Source organism: Tympanuchus pallidicinctus, unplaced genomic scaffold (assembly GCF_026119805.1).
Source record: "Tympanuchus pallidicinctus isolate F22 unplaced genomic scaffold, pur_lepc_1.0 scaffold3, whole genome shotgun sequence".
Lineage (NCBI taxonomy): Eukaryota > Metazoa > Chordata > Aves > Galliformes > Phasianidae > Tympanuchus > Tympanuchus pallidicinctus.
Window position 1 is genome coordinate 63,421,840 of NW_026294747.1, and position 24,223 is coordinate 63,446,062.

Consider the following 24,223-nt stretch of genomic DNA (forward strand, 5'->3'; position numbering starts at 1 on the left):
AGCGGTGGCGGCGGGCTGTGGCGCAGCGCGGCCCCTTTCCCCTCCCTTCCTCCCCTCGTACCGCGCTTCCCTCCTCGGCCGAGCTCGGTGGCACCACGGGAGGAGGAGGAGGAGGAGGAAGAGGAGGGGGCCCGGGAGCAGGGAGGGGGAGGCCGCAGGGATGAGATAAGCGGGCGGCGGGCATGGAGGCAGCGGGGCGGCTGTGCCGAGGGACGCGCTGAGGGGGGAGGAGGAAGAGGAGGAGGAAGGAGGAAGGAGGAGGAGGAGGAGGAGGAGGAGGAGGAGGAGGAGGAGGAGGAGAGGCCCCGCGGGGCGGCTCAGGTGGATGCGGGGAGCGGTGTGAGGAGGGCGGGGGGGTTTTTAGGGGGCAGCGGTTCCCAGCGGGCAGCGCTCGGTACCGGGGGGTTCCCCTCGCCTTTCCTTTCCCCCCCCCTTCCCCCCCCTCCCCTTCCCCGCCCCTCCCCTTCCCTCCTCCGCGGGGAATCGGCGCCGGGAGGAGGCGGCGGTGGTAGGGCCGGAGGGGCCCCGAATACGGGGCTGCCCCCACCGCCACCCCCTCCCTTCCCGCCCGCCTGGCTTCATTCCTGGAGGAGTTTTGGGTTTTGTTTTTATTCTTCCCCCTTCCCTCCCCCCTTTTTATTTTTATTTGTTTTTTTAAATCTGCGTATTGATTTTTACACAAACAACCCCCCCTCCTCCCTCCGCCTGCCTCCTCCTTCCCTCCCCCCCCCCCTTTCCCCTCCCCGCACACACGAAGCCTCCGGGAGGGAAGCGGCCAGGTGAAATCTCCCTCTGTTTCCATGGACAACCCGTCCATTATCACCCAGGTGACTAACCCCAAAGAGGAAGAGATCCTGTCCTGCGCTCAGGATAAAGGTGAGCGGTGGAGAAGCGCGCGGGGAGCAGCCGGCTTTCCTCACCCCCTCGCTGGGGACCTGGGGAGGCTGAGCTGTTGGTGGGATGGAGGGCTTTGCTGGGGAACTGTCGGCTGGGCACGGCCCACAACTTGCCAAGGGGTTGGGCTGCGGGGTACGGATTAGAATCGGGGCTTAATTCAATAGAAGGCTTTTGTTCCGAGAGGCGGGGATGTAACTTTGGCAGGTTGTCACTGCGCAGCGCGGATTCGGTACCTGCCCTGGCTTTGAGATCTGTGCTTTGAGATCTCAGCTTCAGTGCTCTTTTTTTTTTTTTCTTTCATCCCTCTTCTTTGGGATGCCTCCTTTCTGTCTTCTCGCTTCCCAGTCTTTCTCTCATCCCGTTTTCCTTGCATTCGAGAAGCCATTTAGCTTTCAGGTCTGTGTTTTTTCTTAAAGGCTGCTTGTTGCTGGAAGAAATGCAGGCAACTTGTAAAAGCTGCTGGCCATCCCAATGGCTGGGTGGATCAACAGCTGTTGCTTGCGTAAAGCGTCGTGTCCAGGCGCTGTTTCACTCCAAAATAAGATGGATCCAGCTCGGCCAAAGGAGCTGCTGCTCCTTCAGAGCCTGGAAGGCACCGGTCCGCCATCGCCTCCTTCCTTCTTGGAAGCTCGGTGGGATCTTGGGCTGAATCCTTGCAGATGGCCCCAAGTGGTGCTGGCGGGAAGAAGGTGCCTCTTCAGGGTTGATGGGAACAGAGTCCTACGTTTGGAATGGTTTTGGAGTGCTGGGTTTGTGCTTTGTTGCGAGCAAGGGAAAAAAGGCAGGAATTGCTTGCGCGCAAACATTGTGGCAATATTGTGTGATGTAGGTATGGCGGTAGATCTCCAAATGGTCTGCAAGTGGTAGGTTGATACGTTTGCCTTTCGGACCTGGGCATTTGATCCCCAGGATGCTTCCATTTTTGCGTGGCTCACAGCAAAGGGGTCCTGGGCAGCTGCAGAAGTGAAAGACTTGGCAAGTGAAAGGCTCACGCCAAGTCACCGCGTGCTCATCTCACGTGTGCTGCCTGCAAGAGGAGGATGGAGATGGATGTCAAAAACATTGTGTCGTTAAGGTGGGATGTTCCACTAAACCAAAAGATGATTTTCTTCTTTTTACTTAGATGATTGCTTACGTTGCTTGCTTTTTAATTTGCATTGCTTGAGCAGTGGCACTCTGTGCTGAGGCCTTGCTCATCCCTGGAGATTACTGACGTTTCCTTCTCTTTTGGCAGCACTGAGTATGGGGTGTCTGCAGGAGCACAGCGCTGCTGCTCTGCCTGTGACATCTCCTAAGGCTGCTTTGGAGCAGATTTATGTCACACAGTGCTCAGATGGTGCCGTGGTCTTAACAGCCTCTGTTATTGCAGTGCTGGAAGGTTTTGGGTAGCATTGCTAACAGCTGGTCGCAGCCTTAATGTAAAAAAGGCAGTTGGGAGAAACAGGAGAAATTGGCAGCTCCAAATAAGACTGAGCATCAAACAAGTGGCTTGAGTTCAGCCAGCTACTCTGTGTATCAAAAATATGCATCTAACTTGCATAACTATGCAGTAACTTGCATAAGATGCATTGTGTTCTTGCTATTGGTTTGTCTGGAGCAGAAAAATCACGATGGGCTTTAATTACATAGCAAGGGCCTTGCAGGCTGCATGCAAGCACTGATGGGCTGGGGAGAGCAGAAGGAGGGTAGCTGGAGTTGAGCAGGCGAGAGTATGAGCTTGGTACAGGAGGAAGGTGGTTTTTTTTCTGTATTTTTTTAAGCTTAGTCAAAGTGCATTTGGACTGATTTACTGCTTCGCAGTGTGGTGGTACGTGCTGTGTGGTGAGCCTCGAGCATGTGAGAGCAACTGTGGCAGGGGAGCTCTGCCAGCCCCCTGTGCTGGGCTGGGAAGGAGCGCTGCTGCCTGCCTGTGCTGCTCCCGCTACAGGTTTTTCCTTCTCCCATTGCTGAGGTGTATGCAGCTAGCAAAGACCTACTGTGTTCCCTTCCCTGCTGGGCTGTGTGTCACCTCACCCGCTGCTCTGTTCCGTTTCTGAAGTTTGGGCCAAGCTTTTGGGTAGGATGAACTCCGGGCAGCCCGGAGCTGTGGTGGTGAATGGAGGAGCTCGGAGCGAGAGCGCTGCTGGGTCTGTCTGAGCACATTGGTACAAAATGGCTAACAGCCATCTAGGCACCCTGAACTAACAGTTTAGCTCATACAAGTATCATCCGGACCTGTGCTGTTCTGCAATTGTGTGATACACTGAGTTACAGTAGCACTGTACTGTGTGAGCAGAGGCTGTCCAGCCCCGTGGCAACCTGCATTCAGCACTGGGTTGCAGGAATATGGTCCGGGAGTGGCTTCAGCAATTGAGGTTTCCGTAGGATTTTTGGAACTTCCATTGGTGTTTCTTATGACGAATGAATTTTTTTTCTTCTCCTTAAGCTGTAGAGAAGCAGTGAGTAACTACTAAATAATGCACGTGTATACTTTGGAGTGTTGGATTATTTTTTTCCGATGTTTTTGAAGCTTTTAATCAAGTGTGACTTCAGCATTTAGTTTGACTTATTTTTATTAGTATGTATTTATGTTCTAAAGGGAGCTTAATGCACAGTATATGCTTATGGTCAGTTGCTCCTGTGGAAGGGGAGCGTGGTTGGCAGGAGCCAAAGAGCTGTGTCCTCACCATGGAGCAGCTCTGTTTTTTAAATAAATATTGTGCTTTATAAATATAAATGTCCAACTATTCTCTCGCTAATCCAGATGTATTAAAAATGCTTTTTGAGGTAAGTGAGGCTATGATAACTTTCTAAGCTCATTAATACTGAGAGGGAGCTGTTACTTACTCTTAACAAACACCCAAAAATTTAGAAAGTGGAAAAAACCAGCTCTTGGCACACAAACCATTCCTTAATGTGTTGCCACACGGTGGTGCACTGTATTTAGTTGTCTATCAGAATGAAAGCTGAACGCAGAAAGGTGCTACAACCCTGCTTTATTATAATGGCAGCGCTTGCTTTGCAGTGCCTGCACTGCTTGTGGAGGATTTTGGCCTCGAAGCTGTTAAGTCAGTTCTGAAAAACGAACACGTTCTCCCGTTTGGAAGTGGTATGTAAGCAATCAGAAATGTTTTAAGCACTGAAATCAGGAGAAATGCAATTCCCTGATAGGTTAGCGGCCCTGTGCACAGCAAGGGGGTTGAAACTAGATGATCATTGCGGTCCTTTTCAACCCAGGCCATTCTATGGTTCTGTGAAGTAAGAGAAAGAGTTCTTTGCTGCACTGTTTGGTGCTGTGATTTTTTGTTGTCATTTTTGAAAACTGGAAGTGTTACCAAAGCTTGTCTCCTGAAATTAAAATGTAGATAGAACGGTGTATGGCTGTATCAGCCATAAATGGGACCAATTAAAACAACATGAAGAAAAGCTAAACATCTGACACAGTGTGATCCGTTTTATAGATAAAATCAGCCATTTCTGCTGCTTTTATTTTGAGAGTATTTATTCTTTTTAATCAGTTGGACAGTGACCTCAGTTACATCTCCAGAAAAGCAGCAGTGATGCACTGAGTGTGGCAGAGGGAGTGTGGTTGTAGGTGGGTAACATGTAATAGCCCAGAGAAGCAAATCCCCATTCTTTTAAATCTATGTGCTTTAATTTCTTCTTCATAACTGATGTAAATTCCTGGTGCTTCCATGGGGCTGGTGTGGGAGCAGTGCAGGACCAGCCCAGTCCTTCTGTAGGTACCCGGTCCTTCAGATGCTGCTATTCAGATTTCTGCCTTCACATCCATCCTTCTTGACTTTGGCTACGTTTGTCAGACAGCTGAGCACCTATTTCCAGTTATATGGAACACCTGAGTGTTCTAGTGTGTCTACAAAAATGTGTTTTCTTCTATGATGAAGCAGCTGGGAAGCGTTCAGAACGAAATGTAAAGCATTGCTAATTGTTTTTAATGAACAGTGTCACTCAGTGAGGGTACCTTCTTAAGCAGGCGAGCTTTCATTCAGAAAAATTGGATAAAACAAACAGAACAGAACCAATAAAGGCAGTACTACCATGTAAAATAGCGAGCACTTAAGATCTAAAGTTAAAAGCCGCTTTTGAGAGCGCAACCAAAGTGAATCACTAATTGTATCTTCTGCAAGATGCATTTTGAAAATATATTAAAAATATTGAGGAGCCTTTTTGTCATTACTTCGTCAGAATTCAAAGTACTTAAACATCTGGAGGCATTCAGGGCCAGGCTGGATGTGGCTCTGGGCAGCCTGGTCTGCTGGTTGGTGACCCTGCACATAGCAGGGGTTGAAACTAGATGAGCATTGTGATCCTTTTCAACACAGGCCATTCTAAAGATATATCAGTGTTCCTGGGGCAGTGTCTCAAGAAATTTGTATGGTATTATCTCCAGATTTTTTTACTTTAAAGTAGCATGCAGAAATGGAAATGGAAACCACATCGGCAGTAGGTTGGAATGTGAATTGCTCACAGAGGGTAAAAATTTAAATCATTAACTAATGACATAGCTGTTACATGAAACCAGAGTAACCATACAGTAGGTTTTATGTTCCTGGGAGACCGTAGTAACCTGCAGTAACCCGAGGTTTGATTTAAGGTGGCAGCTAACAAGCTGCAGTGTGCTGGCAGTAACATGGACGATAGCTTGCATGAATATCTGGTATTGAGTTGGTGTCGGTGAGCTGCAGCGCTGTCGTTTCTTCCTACTGCATGCCAACTCCGTTTCACGTTTGTTTCAATGCAGCAATTTAAGTTGAGCGTTGAGGAGTTTACCACACCTTTTTTGAGGGGGGGGGAAGAAAAACAAAGTTGACCTACATTTGGTCAATTCAGCATTCAGAAATGCAAATAGCATTTTCTGAGATAATCGCTACAATGCGTCGTGATGGGCGCTGCGCTTCATCTTTCACAGCTTAATCTGCACATTGCAAATCAGCTTCCGGATAACATGTCCAAGTTTGTTTCTTTAAAGTGATACCACATGAAAATGCTGGGAAAGTGAAAGCTAAGAGGAACCAAACTTGCTTGTCTGGGTCAGCGTTGGTGAGAAGTATTGCTCCCATTGCCTGCTAGAAGGCTTTAGCTGTGTTTTTGGTTTGTTTTTTTTTTATTTTGAGGCTTGTTTTTCTGCCACACAACACTTAGTTTATGAATTCTGCTGTCTTGTAGAAGTTGTAATTCAAATATGAAAGTGGCTGCAAAGTAGTTCTGGCCAACGTATTTTGTATGTTGAATATTAAATATTCATCCTGTAAACAAGTAAGCCTTTGTTTTGTGACACTGTGTAACTTCTTCATTGGAAGAATTTGTTAGCAGTGTCCTCCATGTTTGTTGATCGATATTATTTTCCCACTGGAAATCCAATTTTAGGCAGTCCTAGGAATGGAAGTGTGAACTTTAGGAGTGAATTACTCTGAACTTACCCTATGGAGAATTTCCTTGATGTTGTTTGGCTGACTTTGAGTCACATTTGAGTTATTTCTATGCAGAAGGATTAGGAGATGAGGGGCAGAGTGGAAGGTAAGAACTCCTGGCTCTTGAGGGCTCCCAAGCCCAGCGGTGGGGCAGGGAATGGGTCTTGTAGGTGCTCCTGAAGCAGCCTTCAGCTTGCTCTGACCACATTCTTGGCCATGGGTGATGGTGCAGCCTCGCAAGGTGTCTGAAGACCCCATCTGCATTGCTGGTGAGGACTGCGCATCATGCAAGTCGTTGCAGAAGTGGAGACACGGCTGAAAAGTCCCACAGAAATCCCTTTGTGCGTCTGTTCTATGGAAGGACGCTGATAACTTCCAGGTAGGGTTGGTGTGGTGGTGCTGGGGAGAGCTGTGCACTGGTGGGCTCCCAGTTAGGGGCTGAGGAAAGGTGCCTTCTGGGCTGTGATGTAGCCAGAGATATTTTTAAGGGTTCCATATTGGAAATGTTAATCTCCTATAAATGCTATTTTTACCAGAGTTTGATGCGAGCTCTTTTTATGTGGAGAGGTTAAGATGTAAAATGGACATAGATGTGACAAATGTGGAAGGCAGGAGTAACATCTAAATAGAACAGTAACATTCTGTTCCAGGCAGCCTGCTGTCCTATCAGTTTGGCCTTTTGTTTATTCTTAGTGTTTGCTATAAGACAAAATGAATTTGTGAATCTAAATGAGTCTCACACAGTCTGGTCTTCTCAGTACCGTTGCTGCTTTGTGACATAGGTATTAGGGATAAAAATACAAGCTTTAGGCAAAACTTGTATTTAGGAGAAAACTTGTTGTGCACTGTTGGGCCTGCATGAAGTTTGTAGGCTTTGCTCTGTGTTATCAAAACGATTGCTTACATAAAAGTGCCACAGCTTATTTTCTTTGTACAAGATGATAAAGCATGATTTAGAAAAGAAAGAACGAAAAGCCTATTATTGGAAGTGATTGGCTGTGCTAGAAACTAGAATTCTATTATCTAGGAAATTTATTGTGAGTTAAATCTGAATAAATTTATGGTAGGTTTGGACTTGAAGGATGTTGGGTTTTTAAAATGAGATTTTTTTTTTCCTTATTTGTTTCTGAGGAGAAGAACTATTAATCTCCTCTGAACCTCTATTAGTGTTTTCCAAGCCTGATGGACAGGGGCAAATAAGAAGCTGCAGGCTGTGTTTTGTACTGAAGATCAACAACCCCAAATGAAGGATGTCAAAACCTCCTGTGTATGTAATTTCCTAAGATTTTTTTTTTTATTTTTGGTCAAAATTCAGCACAGTTCTGTAGGAAACAAACCGCCGATGAATCTAAACCTGAATTTATGGTATGTGTGTTGGTGGTTTTGTTTCAAGCTGGGTCATCTCTCATGGGTAATGAGCCAGTCAGTTCTCTCAGTGCTTTTTTTTCTCCCTGCTGGTCTTATAGAGTCTCCTTATTTTCTTGGTGGAAAGTGCTGTATTGATTTTTATTATTATTTTTATTTTTTAGTCACTTCCCTGCTCACCCTCAGAGCTCTCTTGCTTCCTCAATTGTAGCCTATGGTTTCCACTGGGATTAGCAGCAGAAAAAATCCTGCCCTTTCCTTGTGTGCTGGAACCAGCAGTGAAAACTTAAACTTTCCTATTTTGTGAGTTGCAAGGCTGTCATCTCCACGGCATGGAGCTCCTGGCTCTGGGGTGGAGGTGGAGATGTGTCCTGAGCTCAGGAATGGGCTCCTGGCATTGTACGACAAGGCAGCAGCTGGACAGTCCACATCTGCACAGCTCCTGCTGCTGGTGCAGTGATGTGTGTGGAGGAATCAGGACATGGAACTCTTCTTCAGAGTTAACGTGAGGGTGTGGGTTTAATACATGTAGTTCTTGCAGGCATGCATTGAAGAGCTTGCTTGTGCTACTGTTCTGTTTTTTTGTCCACCAAAGCTGATATGCACATACATGTCTGAATATCTGCATACTTGCATTAGATACCATGATTGCACGTATGTGTGGCTATTTGAGATCTAAAAAACCAGAGGGTTCTGGTTTTGAAGTTGTTTTGTGGTTGCTGTTTGCTTGAATGCTGAAGTTGGCAATTTTTCCTAGCTAGTTCAGATGGAAGCACACTGGAGGAGTGGTCAGTAGTGACACGTTCCTGGAAGATGTTTGGTCATTTATCCCAGCTTATCTCTCTTGCTCAGTTTTGCCTTTTTTTTCCCCTCTCATGTTTCTGGATTGTGGCAGCTGCCTCCCTGTGCTTTGGTGATGCTGATGTCGGAGGGGCTCAGAAGTTGGTGTTGCTGCTGCTTGTATGTGGTTTGGCTTTGGTATGAGAGCCTGTGGGAGATGTTGGGGATCAATATGGTGCAGCCATCAGGAATAGTTGGCCACAGTGCTGTAGGAGCTGCCTGAAAAGGAGGCATTCTGTTTCTGGACTCCTTATTAAAATCTGGTGGGATTATGATCTTGATTTTATGTCTGATTCAGGATCATTGCTGCAGTGAAGATATTTCTCTCCTCTTTTCCCTTTTTAACAATTGTTTAAAAATGTTGAGCAAATATTACGGTGTATTGAAAGGGAGGAGATGCCTGAAAAGTAACAGATCAACCAGTAGGAATGCTGGGCTGTTTCCTTCAGAACTGAAGTCAGAATGTCCGGTCTAGCTAAAAGGAAGCCTTTACTCATGCACCATGCAGGTGACCTAAGAATGGCTGCCAAAATAATTTACCTAGGAATTCCTAAACAGGGTTAGCTGACTGCAGTTTGCATTCATACCAATAAAAATGGTGTTCTAAAGGTAGGGGTCGCATTCCAACATAGGAATTGTCATCTCTCAGACAGGCAAAAGGAGGAGGAGCTATCTTTACATAGTGACCGACTGCATATGTTGAGGATCTGAAGTGACATTCCATCGGAACTCATAGCAGCAGTTTCTCTGTGATGTGTTTAGGAGTGCTGGAAGACGACTCTTCACCAAATCAACCGTTGGCCACCAGCCAGTTCTCATGGCTCTCATGTTATGAAGCTGGTTTTGTTGAGAATCACTAAGTTGAGAGTTTCGGAAAGCTGCAGGGGTTTTGCGTTCATTGGGGAATCAGAAAGAAAAGGAGAAGAGTGCTGAATGCAATCTGCATTGCAATTCATTTGCTAATTACAAATTGACATCAATTCAAAAGTCCCAGAAGGAGGTGGGTTTACAACATAACTGTAAAACAATTTGCATCAGTGTAGAGGTCTGTAAAGTGCTTATCCACAAAGGAATGAGATTTTAAGTGGATTTATTTAATCGGGGTTATCGTGAGTGCGTAGCTGTGGGACTCCTGTTTTTCCCTCACATCTCGTGTCTTTCTGGAAGATTCCTTCTTGTGTTGAGATGTCAAGAAAGCAGGATGGCAGAGTTTAATGGAGAATGAAAGTGAAGCCTGGAAAAAAAAAAAGAAATGTCTTTGTTAATTGTAAAGTGTATTGAATACCTAAATGGTTTTGTCTCCAGATTATCGTGATAAAACTGACAATTTCAATGCAAGCTGTGCCCTGAAATTCAAATACAATTTATTATGCCCCATTAGAAATTTGAAAGCCTCCAGCAAATTTTTATTGCCTGTGTTGAAAAGGATGCTAGCAGCATAGATACAATACCACACCAACTCTGGTATTGCTGCAAAGCGTGCTCGCTGTTCGTGTAAGATTGTTTTGTGTGGTGGTTTTTGTTGCTTTTTTTTGATTGGTTGATGTGTCTTTTGCTTGCTGCCACTCTTTTGTAAGGGTGTCATGGCAGGAGCAGGGTGAACAAATCAGACCTGGCAGTTGTGAGGCAGGAATCTGTTCAGGTCTCGTTCCTGTGTTTGCATGTTGTGCTGTTGCTGCTGCTCTTCCCTGTGGGTGACCTTTGTGGCATCGCTGTGGCAGGCAGGTGAGCACTGAGAGTTCTTAATGTCACTGCCTCACTTGTGCTGGAGGTGATGGATTCTATCCCATACCTTAAACTCTTTGTTTGTCTTGATTTTAGTAACTGAATACTGTTGCTGTCTCGTGTTGTAGATCTGTAGTATTCTTAAAAGGAGGTAAACGAGCTGTTTCAGACAAAGTCTGCCTCAGATGCAACTGCGACCTTCACGTGATCCAGGGGACCAATGCAACAGTACAAAACCAGTAGAAGTAGCAGAGATAGAAGATGTGGAAAGGAAAGCAACCATGACAATCTGAGAAGACAGTATTGGGATGATGCTGAAAATCACACTGCCGTGTCCTCTTGAGCGAGTCAACCTGATGTTCGGGCTGTACAGAACTCCAACCCTTTGAGGAAGCGAGATGCCAGGGTATAAGGACGTGCCTCTGTTTGAGTAGTGTTTGTCCTAAAACATAAGAGTAGCATGGGTAATGTTTTTAAAACACCTTCAGTGGTACAAAAGACAGATGAAACGCTGCTTTACAAAATACTTATATTTTAAAATATTTGTATTTTTATTGTGAAGGTGATTCCTCGAGTTCCGATAGGTCGTCTTTGTATGGTAACCCCCGAGCAGCAGATGGTCCTATCTTCCATTCTGCTAATAGGGTCAGTTAAAGATTTCTGGTTTTGATAATAAGGTCTATGTTCTGAATGGATAATGATTGCGACTGGAAAACAGGGTCAGAGTTTTCACCTTTTTAATAGCTGGTTAGGTGATAGTCGGCTCGCTGGCGGTTGGGAAGTGCTTCACAGGAGTAAATGGGCTTTCTTACTTTAATTAAGGCCATATGTGTATAGCAGCTGTGATTCTCTGGGAATCTGTACCTTACGTTTTCAGTTAAATAGCTGATAAAAGGTTGCACTTGTACAGGAGATGGTCAAGTCCAGAGGGCAGATGTCTTCTAAAGCAGTTCAGATTTTGCTTTCTAGTTCACGTTCCAGCATTTCTTCAGGTTGGCCAGTTGGCTGCTACAATGGAATAAACTGAGGATGTCTTTCTGTATCTGCTAGGATTTACTGTTTGGACTCAGCCTTCAGAAATGCTTTCTTTATAAATCTCAAGCATACAAAATGGCAAAAAAAAAACCAAAACAAAACACTTCTCTGTAGAGTTTGCATGGATTAAAGCAGTTGGCATGTTATCGAGCTAGAGAGTTGAAAACTAACATGCTTAATTCTGAGTTTATGATCTGTTCCAGTGAAAGGGAGCAGCAGGGATTTGCTAGAAATGTCACTTCTGTTTTTTGTGTTTTTTTTTTTTTCTAGAAGAATTACAGTACATTTCAGTCAAATGGAGCAGCTTGGAGTTTCTTAACCTGAAGATACTCCTGTAGCAGTGTTTAGGCAGAATGTAACACCCGCATCCTTCCCTCTGGAAAACATCGCTTCTATTCATATCCCCTCCCAGAGGCTCAGTGCAAGCCTTGGAACAATAACAGGAAAAAATAGCAGTGTGCTCGTGAAGCACGACCTGCCTTCTGGTCCGGGTGCCCAAATATGCCCCTTTGATTGCTGATGTGAGACTGCATGCAATTAGCCAGGCCTTGCGTGGTGCCAGGAGCTGCTTTGGGACCTGTGCAATCGCTGTGAGTGGGCTGAGGTGGCTTTTTTTGGGCTGTTTGTTCACAAACACCACCTGCGTGCCGCTTTCAGCCTTCCTGAGAAGCTGAGCCAGATGTTCTGCTGTCCCTCTGCTGTGAGTGCATGACCAAAAGAGATGCTGTATTGCTGTTTGGTTTGCAGTATTTTCTTGGAAATGCAGCTTTCAGTTGTCACTGGTATCTTAGTTACAGTCATTTACCTTGCTTGGAAGAGTCCTACATAGTGCTCTACTTAATTATCTGGTAGAATTTCCTCAGATAAAATGTGGCTGGCAGTGCTGGAAGTCTTCAGGGCTGAAAGATGGAAATGTGCTCAGCACCTGGGAGGCACAGCACCAGGAGAATTTTCCTCAGTTTGCTTGATAAACTCAGAGGTCAGGGCATCCTCCTTGTTCAATATGCTTTTGGAATACTTTTCCAGCTGTTTGATTAAAGTAATCTTTGATCCTCAAACAGGATGAGCACGTGGCCATGTGTGCGCAGATGAGCCAGGTGGCTTTCTTCTCATGTTTGGGACCACATCACAGAGTCCCCAGGCTACAGCTCAGCAGTCTGAAGGCATCGCAGAGTAACAGGCAGGGGAGCACATGCAGCTTTTCTCCAACCTCTGGTTCTCAGTGGATTAAACTAAGTGCAGTGAGGTTCAGAATCCCAGTTTCATCGTTGGCTTCAGCTCTGCAGGCTGCAGTGTGGCTGGAGGCACAGGCACACAGCTCTGCTCCTGATCTTCAGCCTTCTCTTGGGAACAGGAGGAGGAATAGAGGGAAAACTCAGCAAAAACTTTCCATGAGTGGTGGTGGTGGTTTGCTTCTCTAAGTTTAGCAGCCTTGGAGGCGGCTGTTAAAATGGGCTCTGGGTTGTGAAACTGTTCTGGAGAGCACTGGGTGCAATGGGACTTGAGCATGGGTGGACTTCCAGCCCCCTGCTTTTGGCCATGCTGATTTAATCAAAGATTCAGTAGAGCATGGAAGAGATTTACCTACTTACCCTTGTGTAGGGAAGAACTTTGCAGTTTGCTGCTGCTGAGCTTTGGACAACACACTCAAGTTATCATCTCTGGGATTTTCGGGACCTGCTGAAGTCTCCATGTCATTGTGCAGAGGCAGTCCTGGCATTAGCAGAGGCTCATTGTTCTGCATGTGGAGAAACTTCTCCTGGTGTCTGTTAGGCAGCCAGGGGAACAATATAGAGGGTTATGGAAAGGCTGCATTATTCTGGGAGCCTTTCTGGTGCTGTTCGCGGCTCCTATACGATGTTTGCAAACCTAAAAGCTGCAAGAGAATCTGATAAAATACCACCTCCTCTAATTTCTTCTCTGATGTGTTTGTTCAGCTGCCTTCCTGAGTGAGTAGCACCAGTGTTATTTGTGTGTTCTTGCCCTTGAATACTGTATGCTCTTGCCCATTTCTATAAATGATAGGTTTCTAAAATCAGTTATAACTACTGCTAAATGAAGTATATATGCAAAATCACAATCCTTTGTATTGTTACTTATGAAATATCATTGAAACAAACTTCTAGTTCCCTGCTCTTCTGAAATCTCATGTGTTGAAGGGAAGCCTGAATTTAGGTATGAGGAGGGGCTTCTTGTTGAAGGGAAGAAATAGGACTGTGTGAAATCAGGAGTATCTTGAGTGGGATTTTAAGGGAGCTCATCCCATACATGTGCTGATAGTCCGGGGCAGGGAAAAGTCCAAAGTCTGCATCCCATTAAAAAAGCAAATATCTTTCTCTGTCAGCATGAATATTCAGGAAGCATACATTTATGGTGCTCGTAGCAAGATGAAATTTCCATAGCTCTTCGGAGCTAAAAGTGTTTAGATATTTTTCTAAGTTTCTTTTTACTCGCACTTCCAGTGCCTTGGATCTCATTTTGCTCTCAGCAGCAGAGCCCAAGCTGGGAGACCCTGCCCAGAGCTGGGGTCTGAGTTCTGACACAGGCACATGGGACAGACTGTCAGGCTTGCAATGCACTAACTTAGTGGTAGTGATGCTTCTAGAATCTTGCTTCAAGTCCCTGCTTCCTACCTTCCTCCTTTTGTGAACCTCACGCTGTAATATTTGGGAATGTTGTCTCATCCTGCAGGTATGCACGGCTTGGCACCTGGACAGGACTTTGTTAGTGAGAGCTGAAGCTGTAGTTCAAGGGGAGTCATTTTAATGCAGGTGCTTGCAAAGCGTTTGGGGTTGGGGAAATGGGTTTACAGCCAAGGACCGCCATAGGTTGATCTGTAAGCTCAGCTGTGTGCTCAGTGTGTGACTTAATGGCTCTGTGCTGTGATGCTGAGGGTGAAATCTAGCTCCCTGCTGAAGCCTGACACAGTAAGATTCATGATGGAAGTCTGCAATTCAGTAAATATTTACAAGGCATTTAGCCATTAGCTAGGTGCTTACATTCTTCCCCCTTTTTCTGTGATCAATGATTAACAAGGTGGTATTTTATTTCTGCTGGCAGGCTGTGGTGTTGCACTACCTCTGCTATTGATGTCCCAGGAAGTAATTTAAGGGAACGAGGGTGCCTAGTAAGGATGGGGGAAGAGGGGGAAGATGGGCTGATGCTTCTGGGGCAGGTGGAGAACAGAGGAAAAAGGAGAATAAAGCAGCTAATAGAGGAGAATAAAGCTGGAGGAAAGATGGATGAAAGCTTTTTAAAGGATTCGAGTTGATGTAAATGTCAGTTTTTTAAAAAGAAAAAAAAAATCCCCTTTCAGGTGTCATGCAAACCCTTTTTAGGTTTTCTTAGCTGGCAATATGACTTTATCAAGATAAAAATACTAAGCTTTAATTTTCTGCTACATAAAAGAATGCATAAGGAAGGCTTATTGTTCCTATGAAGCTGGCTGGCTAATGTTAGAAAAGGGTTTTGTGGGTTTGTTTTTCAGCGCTGTCGTCTTAACCCATTAATGTTATTTCAGCTGTTGGAAATACTTGTGTATAATTCTTTAAATAGCTGGGGGTTAGTGGCTGCATGTGCTTAAGGGGCACAAGCTGTACACAGATTCCTGTTGCCCACCTTCAGGTAGCAGCATGTGGGACATCCATAGGGCCCTGCTTGTCCAGCCAGCCTCTGTGTCTCCATGGCTGGACCCTTTGCAGCCTCTCTGGGGTTTTACTGTCATTCTTAATGTTTAGGAGGAATTTCTCCTGTAGCAGGCTTGATCCATTAGTGTGTCACTGTGTGCCTCCTTGAGTCTTGCTCAGTCTCTCTGTGAGCTCCCCTTAGACACCTGTATCTGCTTAAAGTGGTGATGTGGATGTACAAAGGAATCATAAAACACTCGTCTAGCCAGTGTCACTCTTCTTCAAGCAGAGCTGTTCTCTTCAGTATAATGAATCTGCAAATAGCTTATTCCTGCATGCTGTTTGTAGTGATTTTCATTTTAAAACCAGTCATTTATTCTGCTGGTTCTTCTTTCTGGGATCATGAAGATACTGTAGCAACAGAGATCTCAAGGTGGGGAGCAACACAACTTTATTATGCTTTCATTTCCATCTAAGCCTTTCTTTTTTTCCTTTCTGTTTTTATTAGTGTAATGACCTTCTGAAAGTATTTATCCTGCTGTGCTCTCCAGCTCTCTGAGAAGAAACAAAACCTCACTTTCACAACTGTTGTGTGTCAAACTGAAACTTGTGCAGTACTGTGATGGTGGCAGCTGAGGAGATGTGAAAGGGACACATGCTGTCAAGCACTCTTCTCTTAGGAATTTGCCATGCTGGTTCTTGAGAGTGCATAGGCAACCAGCAGGTATTCACTGAAACATTGGGCATTTCACTCACTAAGTCTTCTAACTGCCCAGTGACATAACCAGAAAAATAACTGGGCTGAGGGTGAAGGTGGAGGCAGACTGGGGAGCATCAGACTTGCATGCCAAGGGGCTGGGGTGTGTTAGGATGATAGCTGCAGCATCAAGCTTAGTAAATAGGAAGCTAACTTATACAGGAATTGTGCTTGCATCCGTTTGGCACAGTAAAAGCCTAAGAAGTGTGAAAGCCTTGTCTCTTAAGAAAGCTGGAAACAGGTGAGCTTAAAAGATGCTGTTAATAGAAACATTACGTTGGTTCCTATTTATAAGAGACCAGCAGGGTGTTTTTTCACTTAAGAAAAGCAAACAAAACTTCCTAAAAATGAGGCATAACAGACCCTTCATAGTCCTTCTGTATTTACTTTGAGGCCATCCTGCAAAACACTTCAAGATGCTCAGCTGTGTCTGTAGGCTGCTTTATGTGTGTATTCATGTGAAGGAGCTCTCAGTGCACCTTTCCAAAGATGGAAAGGGGAAGAATAAGCTGATTTTGATCATTATTCTTATTCTTTCTTTTAAACTCCTTGACAACTGAGGCCTTAACAACGTCATGCTTTCACTTCTGGATAGTTTACTGTTGTCATACAGCATAATCTTGAAATCATTTGATGTTTATCTGGATTTAAAATTCAGATTACTTCCTTCTGCTTTCCAAGTTCAACCCTCTGCACGAAAGCTTGGTCAGATACCCCACAGTGGTTTTGCATGACAGATAGGTGGATTTCCTGTAAAACACATGGAAGCTGAGCCTCGATGAGCAGTGAGGATGGTGGCTGTACTCTGTGTGGTGTGAATGTGGAGTGGCATTGGGGCTGGTGTCCCTGCTGTGCCAGAAACTGCACCATGGACTTTAATGGTACCGAGTTGATATAACTTCTCCCTTTTCACTACTGCTTTCATTCTCCTCAGCTGTAGAAGTGTGCTGCTGACAGCTGTGCCTGCACAAAGGTACAGGAAGAGCAGGGGTTAAAGGCTGCAGCAGGGAGAATTTACCTTATTTGCAAAACGCTCTCCTGAGGTTGCAGGAAGCAATTGTTAAGACTAAGTAGGGGATTTTTGGTGGTGCCAGTGCAAGCGTTTGGGGTTTTCTTTTTATTATTTTCTCTTCTTTAAGTGCTGTGGATATGATAATCTTCCTGTGCTGTTCGAGGTTAGCGTTCCCAGGACGTGTAGGATGAATGCATTCCAGGTGCTGCTTCTTGCCCCAACTTCTCAGTTTTGCACAGAACCTGCAGAGGTGAAGCAGCTGAGTGGTTCACATGGCCTCGGGAAGAATGTGGATCACAATGTCTCAAATGCTGCTATCTTAGCATTTCATCAGAATACCACGAATGTTAATTTTCAGTGCAGGAGCTTCAAAACTGAATGGGGGGAGCCATGCCTGTAGAAAACCTGCACTTCATTTAAAAAACCAAACCTCTGAATTGAATCCTGTCTTCAAAGAAAAGCACGTATGCAAAATTTCCTTTGCATCTCCCAATAAAAGTTGGACGTATCCTTTCCTTAACATCAGCCTTACACGCTGAGTGCCGTTTGTTTTATTGCCATCATACCAACCAGCCTGTAAGAAGCCAGCTCTCTCCTGTCTTTAAACTGTATCTTGATGGCAGGTTGCTTATGTTCTGTTAATTCTATCAAATAAAACGATTTGATGTTTTAATTACCACTTTGGTGTCCCACGTTACTCAGGCACGCAGCTCTGTTAGAATCAATAGCATGTTTTCTCGTATTTTTGTTTGCTTGCTTTGGTGACAATATTAGGGTTTCATTCCGTTGTTTTACTTGAAAATTAACATATCATTAAGCAGCGTAATAAGATTCTCACACAGTGAAATGGCAAGAGAAAGCAGGGCATGGTTTTACAGCGCTGTTTCATTGCTTAATTCAACAGGAGTTTTCTGGAAGTGAATTGGAGTTCTGTTATAGCACAGCAAAGCCAAAGCTGAAGCATTTTCAGTAAAACTGAACGTTTAGGGAGATTGTTTTTCTGTCATTGCTGAATGTTGCAAAACACGTCTGCTGGGACCACAGCTGTCCTTCCAGCTCAGTTCTGTGTGATCCAGGGACAAGTCCTCTCATTTACCAGCACTGTTAGGCACACTTTTGTAGTACAGTGTGCTGTTTGGCTCTGATGGGCAAGAAGGTGTGTCTTCCTAACTCACATCTGGCAGGTTAACAGTTAAGAGTTTTTGCTTTCAGGGGCAGGAAGCTGCTCTGACAGCTTGCTTTGGTGAACTACTGGAGATGCTCCTGTATGTTCGCTCTGCTGCTACAGCAGGGTTTGTTGCAGGGATCCTTTTCAATGAAAGCCCTGTGGAAACAGAGATAACGTACACATTGATGAGCTGCTGTCTGTGGAGTAAAGCACTTAAATGGAAAAGAGATTTATCAGAAGTCTTTCAAACACAAGAAGTTGCTGTTGACTCACCTCCTCCAGCTGCTTCCTGGGATGCACTCGAGGAGGTTTCTCCAACAACACAGCACTGCTGCTTGGCTTTCTTGGCTTGCTTGGGAGAAGAGTGTGGATGGTCAGTATATCCTAGCAATGCTCCACGTGAGGCTCAGTGTAAAAGCCCTTGGAAATTTGGAGTGTTTCTGTCAGCTGAGAGGAGCTGCTTCAGATGTTTTTGAATGGTGCGAGTCCTTGGTGTGGGGACATAGGATTTGCTGGCACTCACATCCTATTCTGCAAGAGGCCATCGATGGGATGCTTATTTCCTAAAACAAATGGAGTGTTAGAGGAATGGTTAATATTTATTTCTTGTGTTGCTCCCATGAAAAGTGTGTTCTTCTCAAGCACCTCATGAAACAAGGACCATAGAGTATCCAGAGCTGGAAGGGACTCATGAGGAGCATTGAGTCCAACTCCTGAACAAGGCTGCAGCTCTGTTCTTTTAGCATAGAATCCTATAGAAAACAAGGTAATTCCTGGAATTACATTGAGTTTTGATCTTTTGCTGTCATCTTCACAGATAAGGGTATTTTTACTTCTCTTTTGGACTGGGTGAGCTGCCTGCAGACAGTGGGCCAGCCAGGTTGTCCATGGCCATGTTTGCTTGTAGTGGAGCCTATGCAGAGAAATCTCATGATGGGAAAGTTGGATGTGTGTGTTGAAAGCCTGCTGGATGAACATGAAACGTGACAAATGTGCTTGTAGTCATGTCATTTGTTGCTACAAATGTGATTTTCTTCATCAACTTGTGTTTATGTGCAGAGCACCTGAACAAACTTGGGTTTGTGTGTCAAATGATCAACTGGAATCAGTGCAGTGCTAGAATTGTTTCTTGTTAAAAGAAATGGTTGTAAGTTCTGGGACCTCCTCTGTTATTTCTGTTGTATTGAGACAATGGTCATGGCTTGAAATTGGACCTACTAGTGTCATTCTTTGAGCCACCATTCTGTTTTCTCCTGCTTTACTGGGGCTCCTTTCTAGTTGTTTTGTTTTCTTCCCTTTTTTTAGGAAGAGTTAACAGGAATGCATTAATCTTTCTGTGAAGGTTTTTTTTTTCAGTATTTATGGTTTTCTGTTACTCTGGATATTTGGACATATGCAGTGCTGATCAGAGGTTGTGCACTTAAAGGAGCTGTGGTTGGAGAGGGACTGTAAAGGTTAGGGACAGGCAGAGATTATCACAGGAGAGAATTGGTTTGGCAGATTCCTTCACCTGTGGCAAATCCAGAATGGAGTATGCCAAACTGGAAGGGTCATTGAGTCCAGCCTCTGGCTCCACACAGGGCCACCCGAACTCTAACCCAGCACTTCAGAGATGCTTTTGCTGTCTTTGTGCAGAGCAGCTGCCTGCAGCCCATGTTCCCACTGAGCTGTTTCGAGTTGCTTTGTATGAATGGAAATATTTGAAAATAATACTCAGCATAGAGGTAACAATCCTTCACGTTTTGAGGCTGCTGCATTGCTGGTGCATCACGGCAGCACCTTTGCAGAAGATGAGTTTTGCAACTGGACAGTGGGAGAAGCAGCACAGCAGTGTGCTGTGTTCTGCCCCAGAGGGTGGTGGACATGGAGTGGGCTGCTCACGGCAGCAGGCATGATCCTAACCTGCTGGAACTCATGGTGTGTTGGGACTTTGCTTTCAAACATAGGGGTTGGGTTTGCGTGGTGCTGTGTAAAACCAGGGGTTGGACTCCATGATCCTTCTGGGTCCTTTCCAACTTGGGATATTCTATGGTTTTATGGCTGTGGTGGGGTTGAGCACAAACTGTCCCTGTTAACACGGAAGATAGAAAATGCAGTAACTATCTCACTGAGTTTCTCTAGCACAAGAGGGGTAGAAGGAAGCTTGCAGAGTCTGACCTAGTTTCCAGTTAGGATGATTTGAGCAGGATAAGTATGAAGGAATATTTGGGTTTCTCTGGCTTTTGTTTATCTGCTTATTACTACTACTTACCTTTCCTGTGCTTTGTGCTTATCTTGCACATAGCACTGGGCATGGGGCTGTGGGGAGAATGAATCTGCATGTATTATGGTAGTGATAGGAAGAGCAAAGATCTGATCAGCTGTCAACAGGAAAAGGAAGTTAGCAACTTCTGATTCTCAAATATTTTATTAAGACAGGAGAGGAGAAGCTTGTATCAGTTTGACTAAGACTTTAATGGAGAGCAGATGGCAGATGACATCACTGGATGCTTAGTGGCTGGTCTGAAACTGCACAGCTTTAGAACTATGAGTTATCTTCAATGCTTTGAGAAGAGTAAATAAAATTCTATAAAAAACAACAACAGCAACGAAAACAACAGAGGAATAAATGTCAAACTTGAAAATTATGAATCAGGCAGCCTAATTTCAGTTCTCCAGAAGGAAAATGGGAGCATGAAGAGTCTTGTAAGAAAACAAGGAAACGGCGTCCATCAGATTTTCCTTTCAGAGGTAAATCATGTGAAAATCTGATTTCTGTGGCTCAGTAACAAGGAAAGGTAAAACAAATAGATCGTGATAAGTTAAGTGAATCCTTTAAGCTGCTTAACTAGAAAACTGAAAGACTGTGATGTGTATATAAAATGGGTGCAGAAGTCTTTGGGGTACGGGAAGTGGGACCATGCAGTCGAGTCATTAATAACTCGGTTAATGCTATGGAGAATCCATTGAATCAAACAGGTACTGAAATGAAAGCCACACTGAATGACTGAGCTGAAAACACGAAGGGATTGGATGAGCTGAATCCATATCCTGGTTTTCATATTACTTAATCAGAAAGTTTCAAGATTCCATGGAATAACACACTGCGAAATCTAAGGAGGATGATCAGCTAGCTGTGTTGCTCGCCCATAGAAAATCCTGGGACTTTTGTTGTAGCTCAGTTGCACAGCAGTAAAAAAGATATATGCCTGTTTACACATTCCAACGTGACGGCTGATTTGTAAGAGCAGTGAGGCCGTCCTGCTGTACTCTGCTTTGGAAAGACTTCTGAGCTGCTGTGCAAAACTCGAGCACCGCATTTGGATTTGAGAGCATTCCAAGGAGCAGGGAGAAAGGAGGCAGGCTACAGAAGCTGACCTGTTGTCAAAGACTGAACAAATTGAGAACTTTTCTTTTTATCCTGGGGGAAAAAAAGTCCTTGTTGATTAGGTCAGGATTGAAAGTATATGTATTCTGCTGTGAAAAGAATCTGTTCTCCCTACTGCAGTTGGATAGGATGAGCAGTGATCTTGAAGGACAAGAGATGCTTTATTCTGCATCTCCTTTGCCAGATCTTGACATAGGAGCTTTTGAGGTAAGAGTTTGTTTCCCATTATCTGTGGAGATCACGCAGTCCCAGTTTTTTAAAAAATGATGGATGGACAGGTTCTAGCAGAAGTAGTTATGTGGATTATTTTAACAATCGAGAAGGACGGCTTTAAGTCTCAGTGGGTTGCCAACAGAAATGAAAATAATGCAGATGTTGGCATATGTTTTTTAATAGAGAAAACATATGTTGGTGGGGTTACTATTGCAGGTAGTTCATCTGTGTACAGTTTGCTTCCCTTTCTCCTCTCCATCCCTGGGGACACACAAGGTGAGGCTGAGTGGAGATCTGAGCGCCTGATGGAGCTGTAGGAGTCCCTGTTGGTTGCAGTGAAGTTGAACCAGATGCCCATTAAGGGTCCCTTCCAACTCAAACAATTGTATTGTTTCCCTTAATGGTACGGTGCTGTGGGGTATTATATATAAATGCATAGGGAATCCCTGTGATTGAACATGAAATGAAACGAGAACATTTAAAAACGTCAAATTCATTCCTGCCATGGGAAGCACCTTGAATCAGCAGCACCATGTAACCCAGAAGAGATGAGTTCAGCTGTCACTGAAGGCAGAATCCCTTTAGAGCAGCTGCCTTTTTTCTTGGCCATACCAAATGCTTTTGCAGAATGCACATAGCACTGACTTTTGGCCCTGGCTTAACTTAGGGGAAGCTGCTCAGATCCCTGCTTTTGTGATGCCCTCTGTGCATCCTGCCATGCTTTTGGGGCAGGTATGCAGCTGAGCACAGGCTGATGAACGTGGGCTCATTGTGATGGTGCTCTCAATGCAGCAGTCAGTGCTAAAGTCAACAGTCATTTGTTGCTGTGCTGTCTTAACCAGCTGGCATGGAGCAGGCTGCAGAGCAGGAGCAGAGCTGCCACCTCATTCCAGAGAAACTCAGCCACCTTCAGCCTACAAGGAGAGAAATCAGGACCGTAGGTTCCTTTTTCCTCCTTTTACCTCCTTGATCCATTGCAGCCTTGGAAGCCAAGGTCTTTTGTTTGCAGCCACCTCTTCCACGTCTTTCTGCCCAACTCTTGCAAGTGTGCTGGTGCTGCCTCTTCCTCCAGCCCCACAAAAGGCACTGGAAGTGCTTGAGCGTGACAGCATCTGCCTGATAGCAGCTGAAGCATGGCTGTGTCAAAACACGTGGATACAGATCTTAAAAATCACTAAGGTTCAAAAAGACCACTGAGATTATCTTGTCCAACCATCCACACCGTAGCCACTGAGCCATCAGTGCCACATCTTCCCTTTTCCATAAGACCTCTGAGGATAGTGACTCCAGCACCTCCCTGAGCATTCAACATTGGGACACACTTGGTTGTAGGGATGTTGCAAGATTTGTTTGTACCTTCAGAGCTGTTATCCTCACTCTGTTTTGACAAACAGTGTTTGTTCGACTGTAGGAATTTGTAAATCTTTTTCCCTTGCTTTTCTCTCAGAAACAGGGAGAAATAATCTCGCCGTGCAGCTCGCAGCAAAGATTTGGTCGTGAGAGCTCTGGGTGCTTTTTTTGCGAGGAGAAGCCGCTTGCAGCGGTAGCTGGAACAGAACAGAACTGAATGTGCAGGATTAAGCTTGAGGCCCCGGCTTCCTGTATAAGGGGAGAAGAGCGTTCTCAGCACCAAGTGCTTGCCAAAAGGAAAATGGGTAATGCACAAACATGGGCTGGGCGGCTCGCTGCTCTGCTGCCAGCTGCTGCCGGGTGGATTCCTGCTGGCGCTGGGGGCTGCAGGGGCAAAGCTGCCCCTTGGCGTTGCTGAAGCAAAAAAAAAAAGGTTTATTTCTGGGAATGTTCAGGTAAACAGCTCCCTGTGTGAATTTTGTTATTTCAGACTAAAGTAAATGTTGAGATGTAGGGAAAAAAAAAGCCATCAGTTTTTGGAAGAACAACGCGAGGAAATGACAGATTTTTCTTTGAGCCACAGACCTGCAGAAAGCTCCCAAACAATGAAGAGTGAAAGAAGTCAGAGATGCTGTTCCCAAGACATCACTGGGACCACGATTCCCTTTAAGAGCACTAAGAATCCTGTTTTAGTTGGAGATTCCAATGCAAACACTGCAGAATCTCTGATTCTCATGTCCCGCTCCTTGATTTGGCTTCATGAGGAGCCACCAGAAAACACAGGCCAGGAAGAAATTTTGGAGTGCTGGTAACTTAGTTTGCAACAACTTGAAAAGCATCTGCAGTATATATATAAAGTGCATTTGTAGTAACTTGGGTAAATGTTAGAACCTTCTCCCTCCCTGGCTGGCTCTTGTGGGATATAGTTTCATAAGGCAGAGCAAGGAGGAGATGGGCAGAAAGCTGCCATAGCCCCATTGCTGCAGCTGAGGTAGTCCAGTCTGTAACAAATTCCTTCCCACCACCAAGGGGCCACTTTGGCTTGTGGTATGGTCTAGTGGTTGGTGACCCTGCCTGTGGCAGAGGTGTTGAAACTAGATGATCTTTGACATCCTTCTCAACCCAGGCCATGCTGTGATCCCTCCAGCAGAAGCAGTGTGTGGGAGCGAGGACGGGACGGTTTGTAGGTTAGATTCAGCCTTCATTCAGCAGATCGCAGGCCGTAAGCTCCTTTCTCTGAGGACACCTTGTCCGCTTCCTCGTGTCACGAACTCACTGGTGGCTTCCTGGCAAAGCACCCGCAGGCTCCCGGGAACTGAACGCTTCCAGCCGCAGGAGCTTCCAGATACACGGAAGCAGCAGGGCTGGCCTCTTGTTTGCTGATCTGTGGCCGCCCGGGGTTCATGGCCTGCAGTTTGTTTGCTCTCACAGGAGGAGGACTTGGGAGCCTTCGGGAT

General features: G+C 45.1%; 1 protein-coding gene across 2 annotated transcripts in view; it reads left to right on the top strand.

Annotated features, from left to right (window-relative positions):
• The first annotated feature begins 711 nt into the window (after positions 1 to 711).
• The window catches only part of CTDSPL (CTD small phosphatase like), a 71,843-nt gene continuing 48,331 nt past the window's right edge, over positions 712 to 24,223 (top strand). For both annotated transcript variants that reach the window (XM_052692426.1, XM_052692427.1), the window contains exon 1: positions 712 to 876. In XM_052692426.1, the coding sequence (XP_052548386.1) occupies positions 801 to 876 (76 nt within the window). In that variant the 5' untranslated portion in view covers positions 712 to 800. The remainder of the gene's footprint in view (positions 877 to 24,223) is intronic.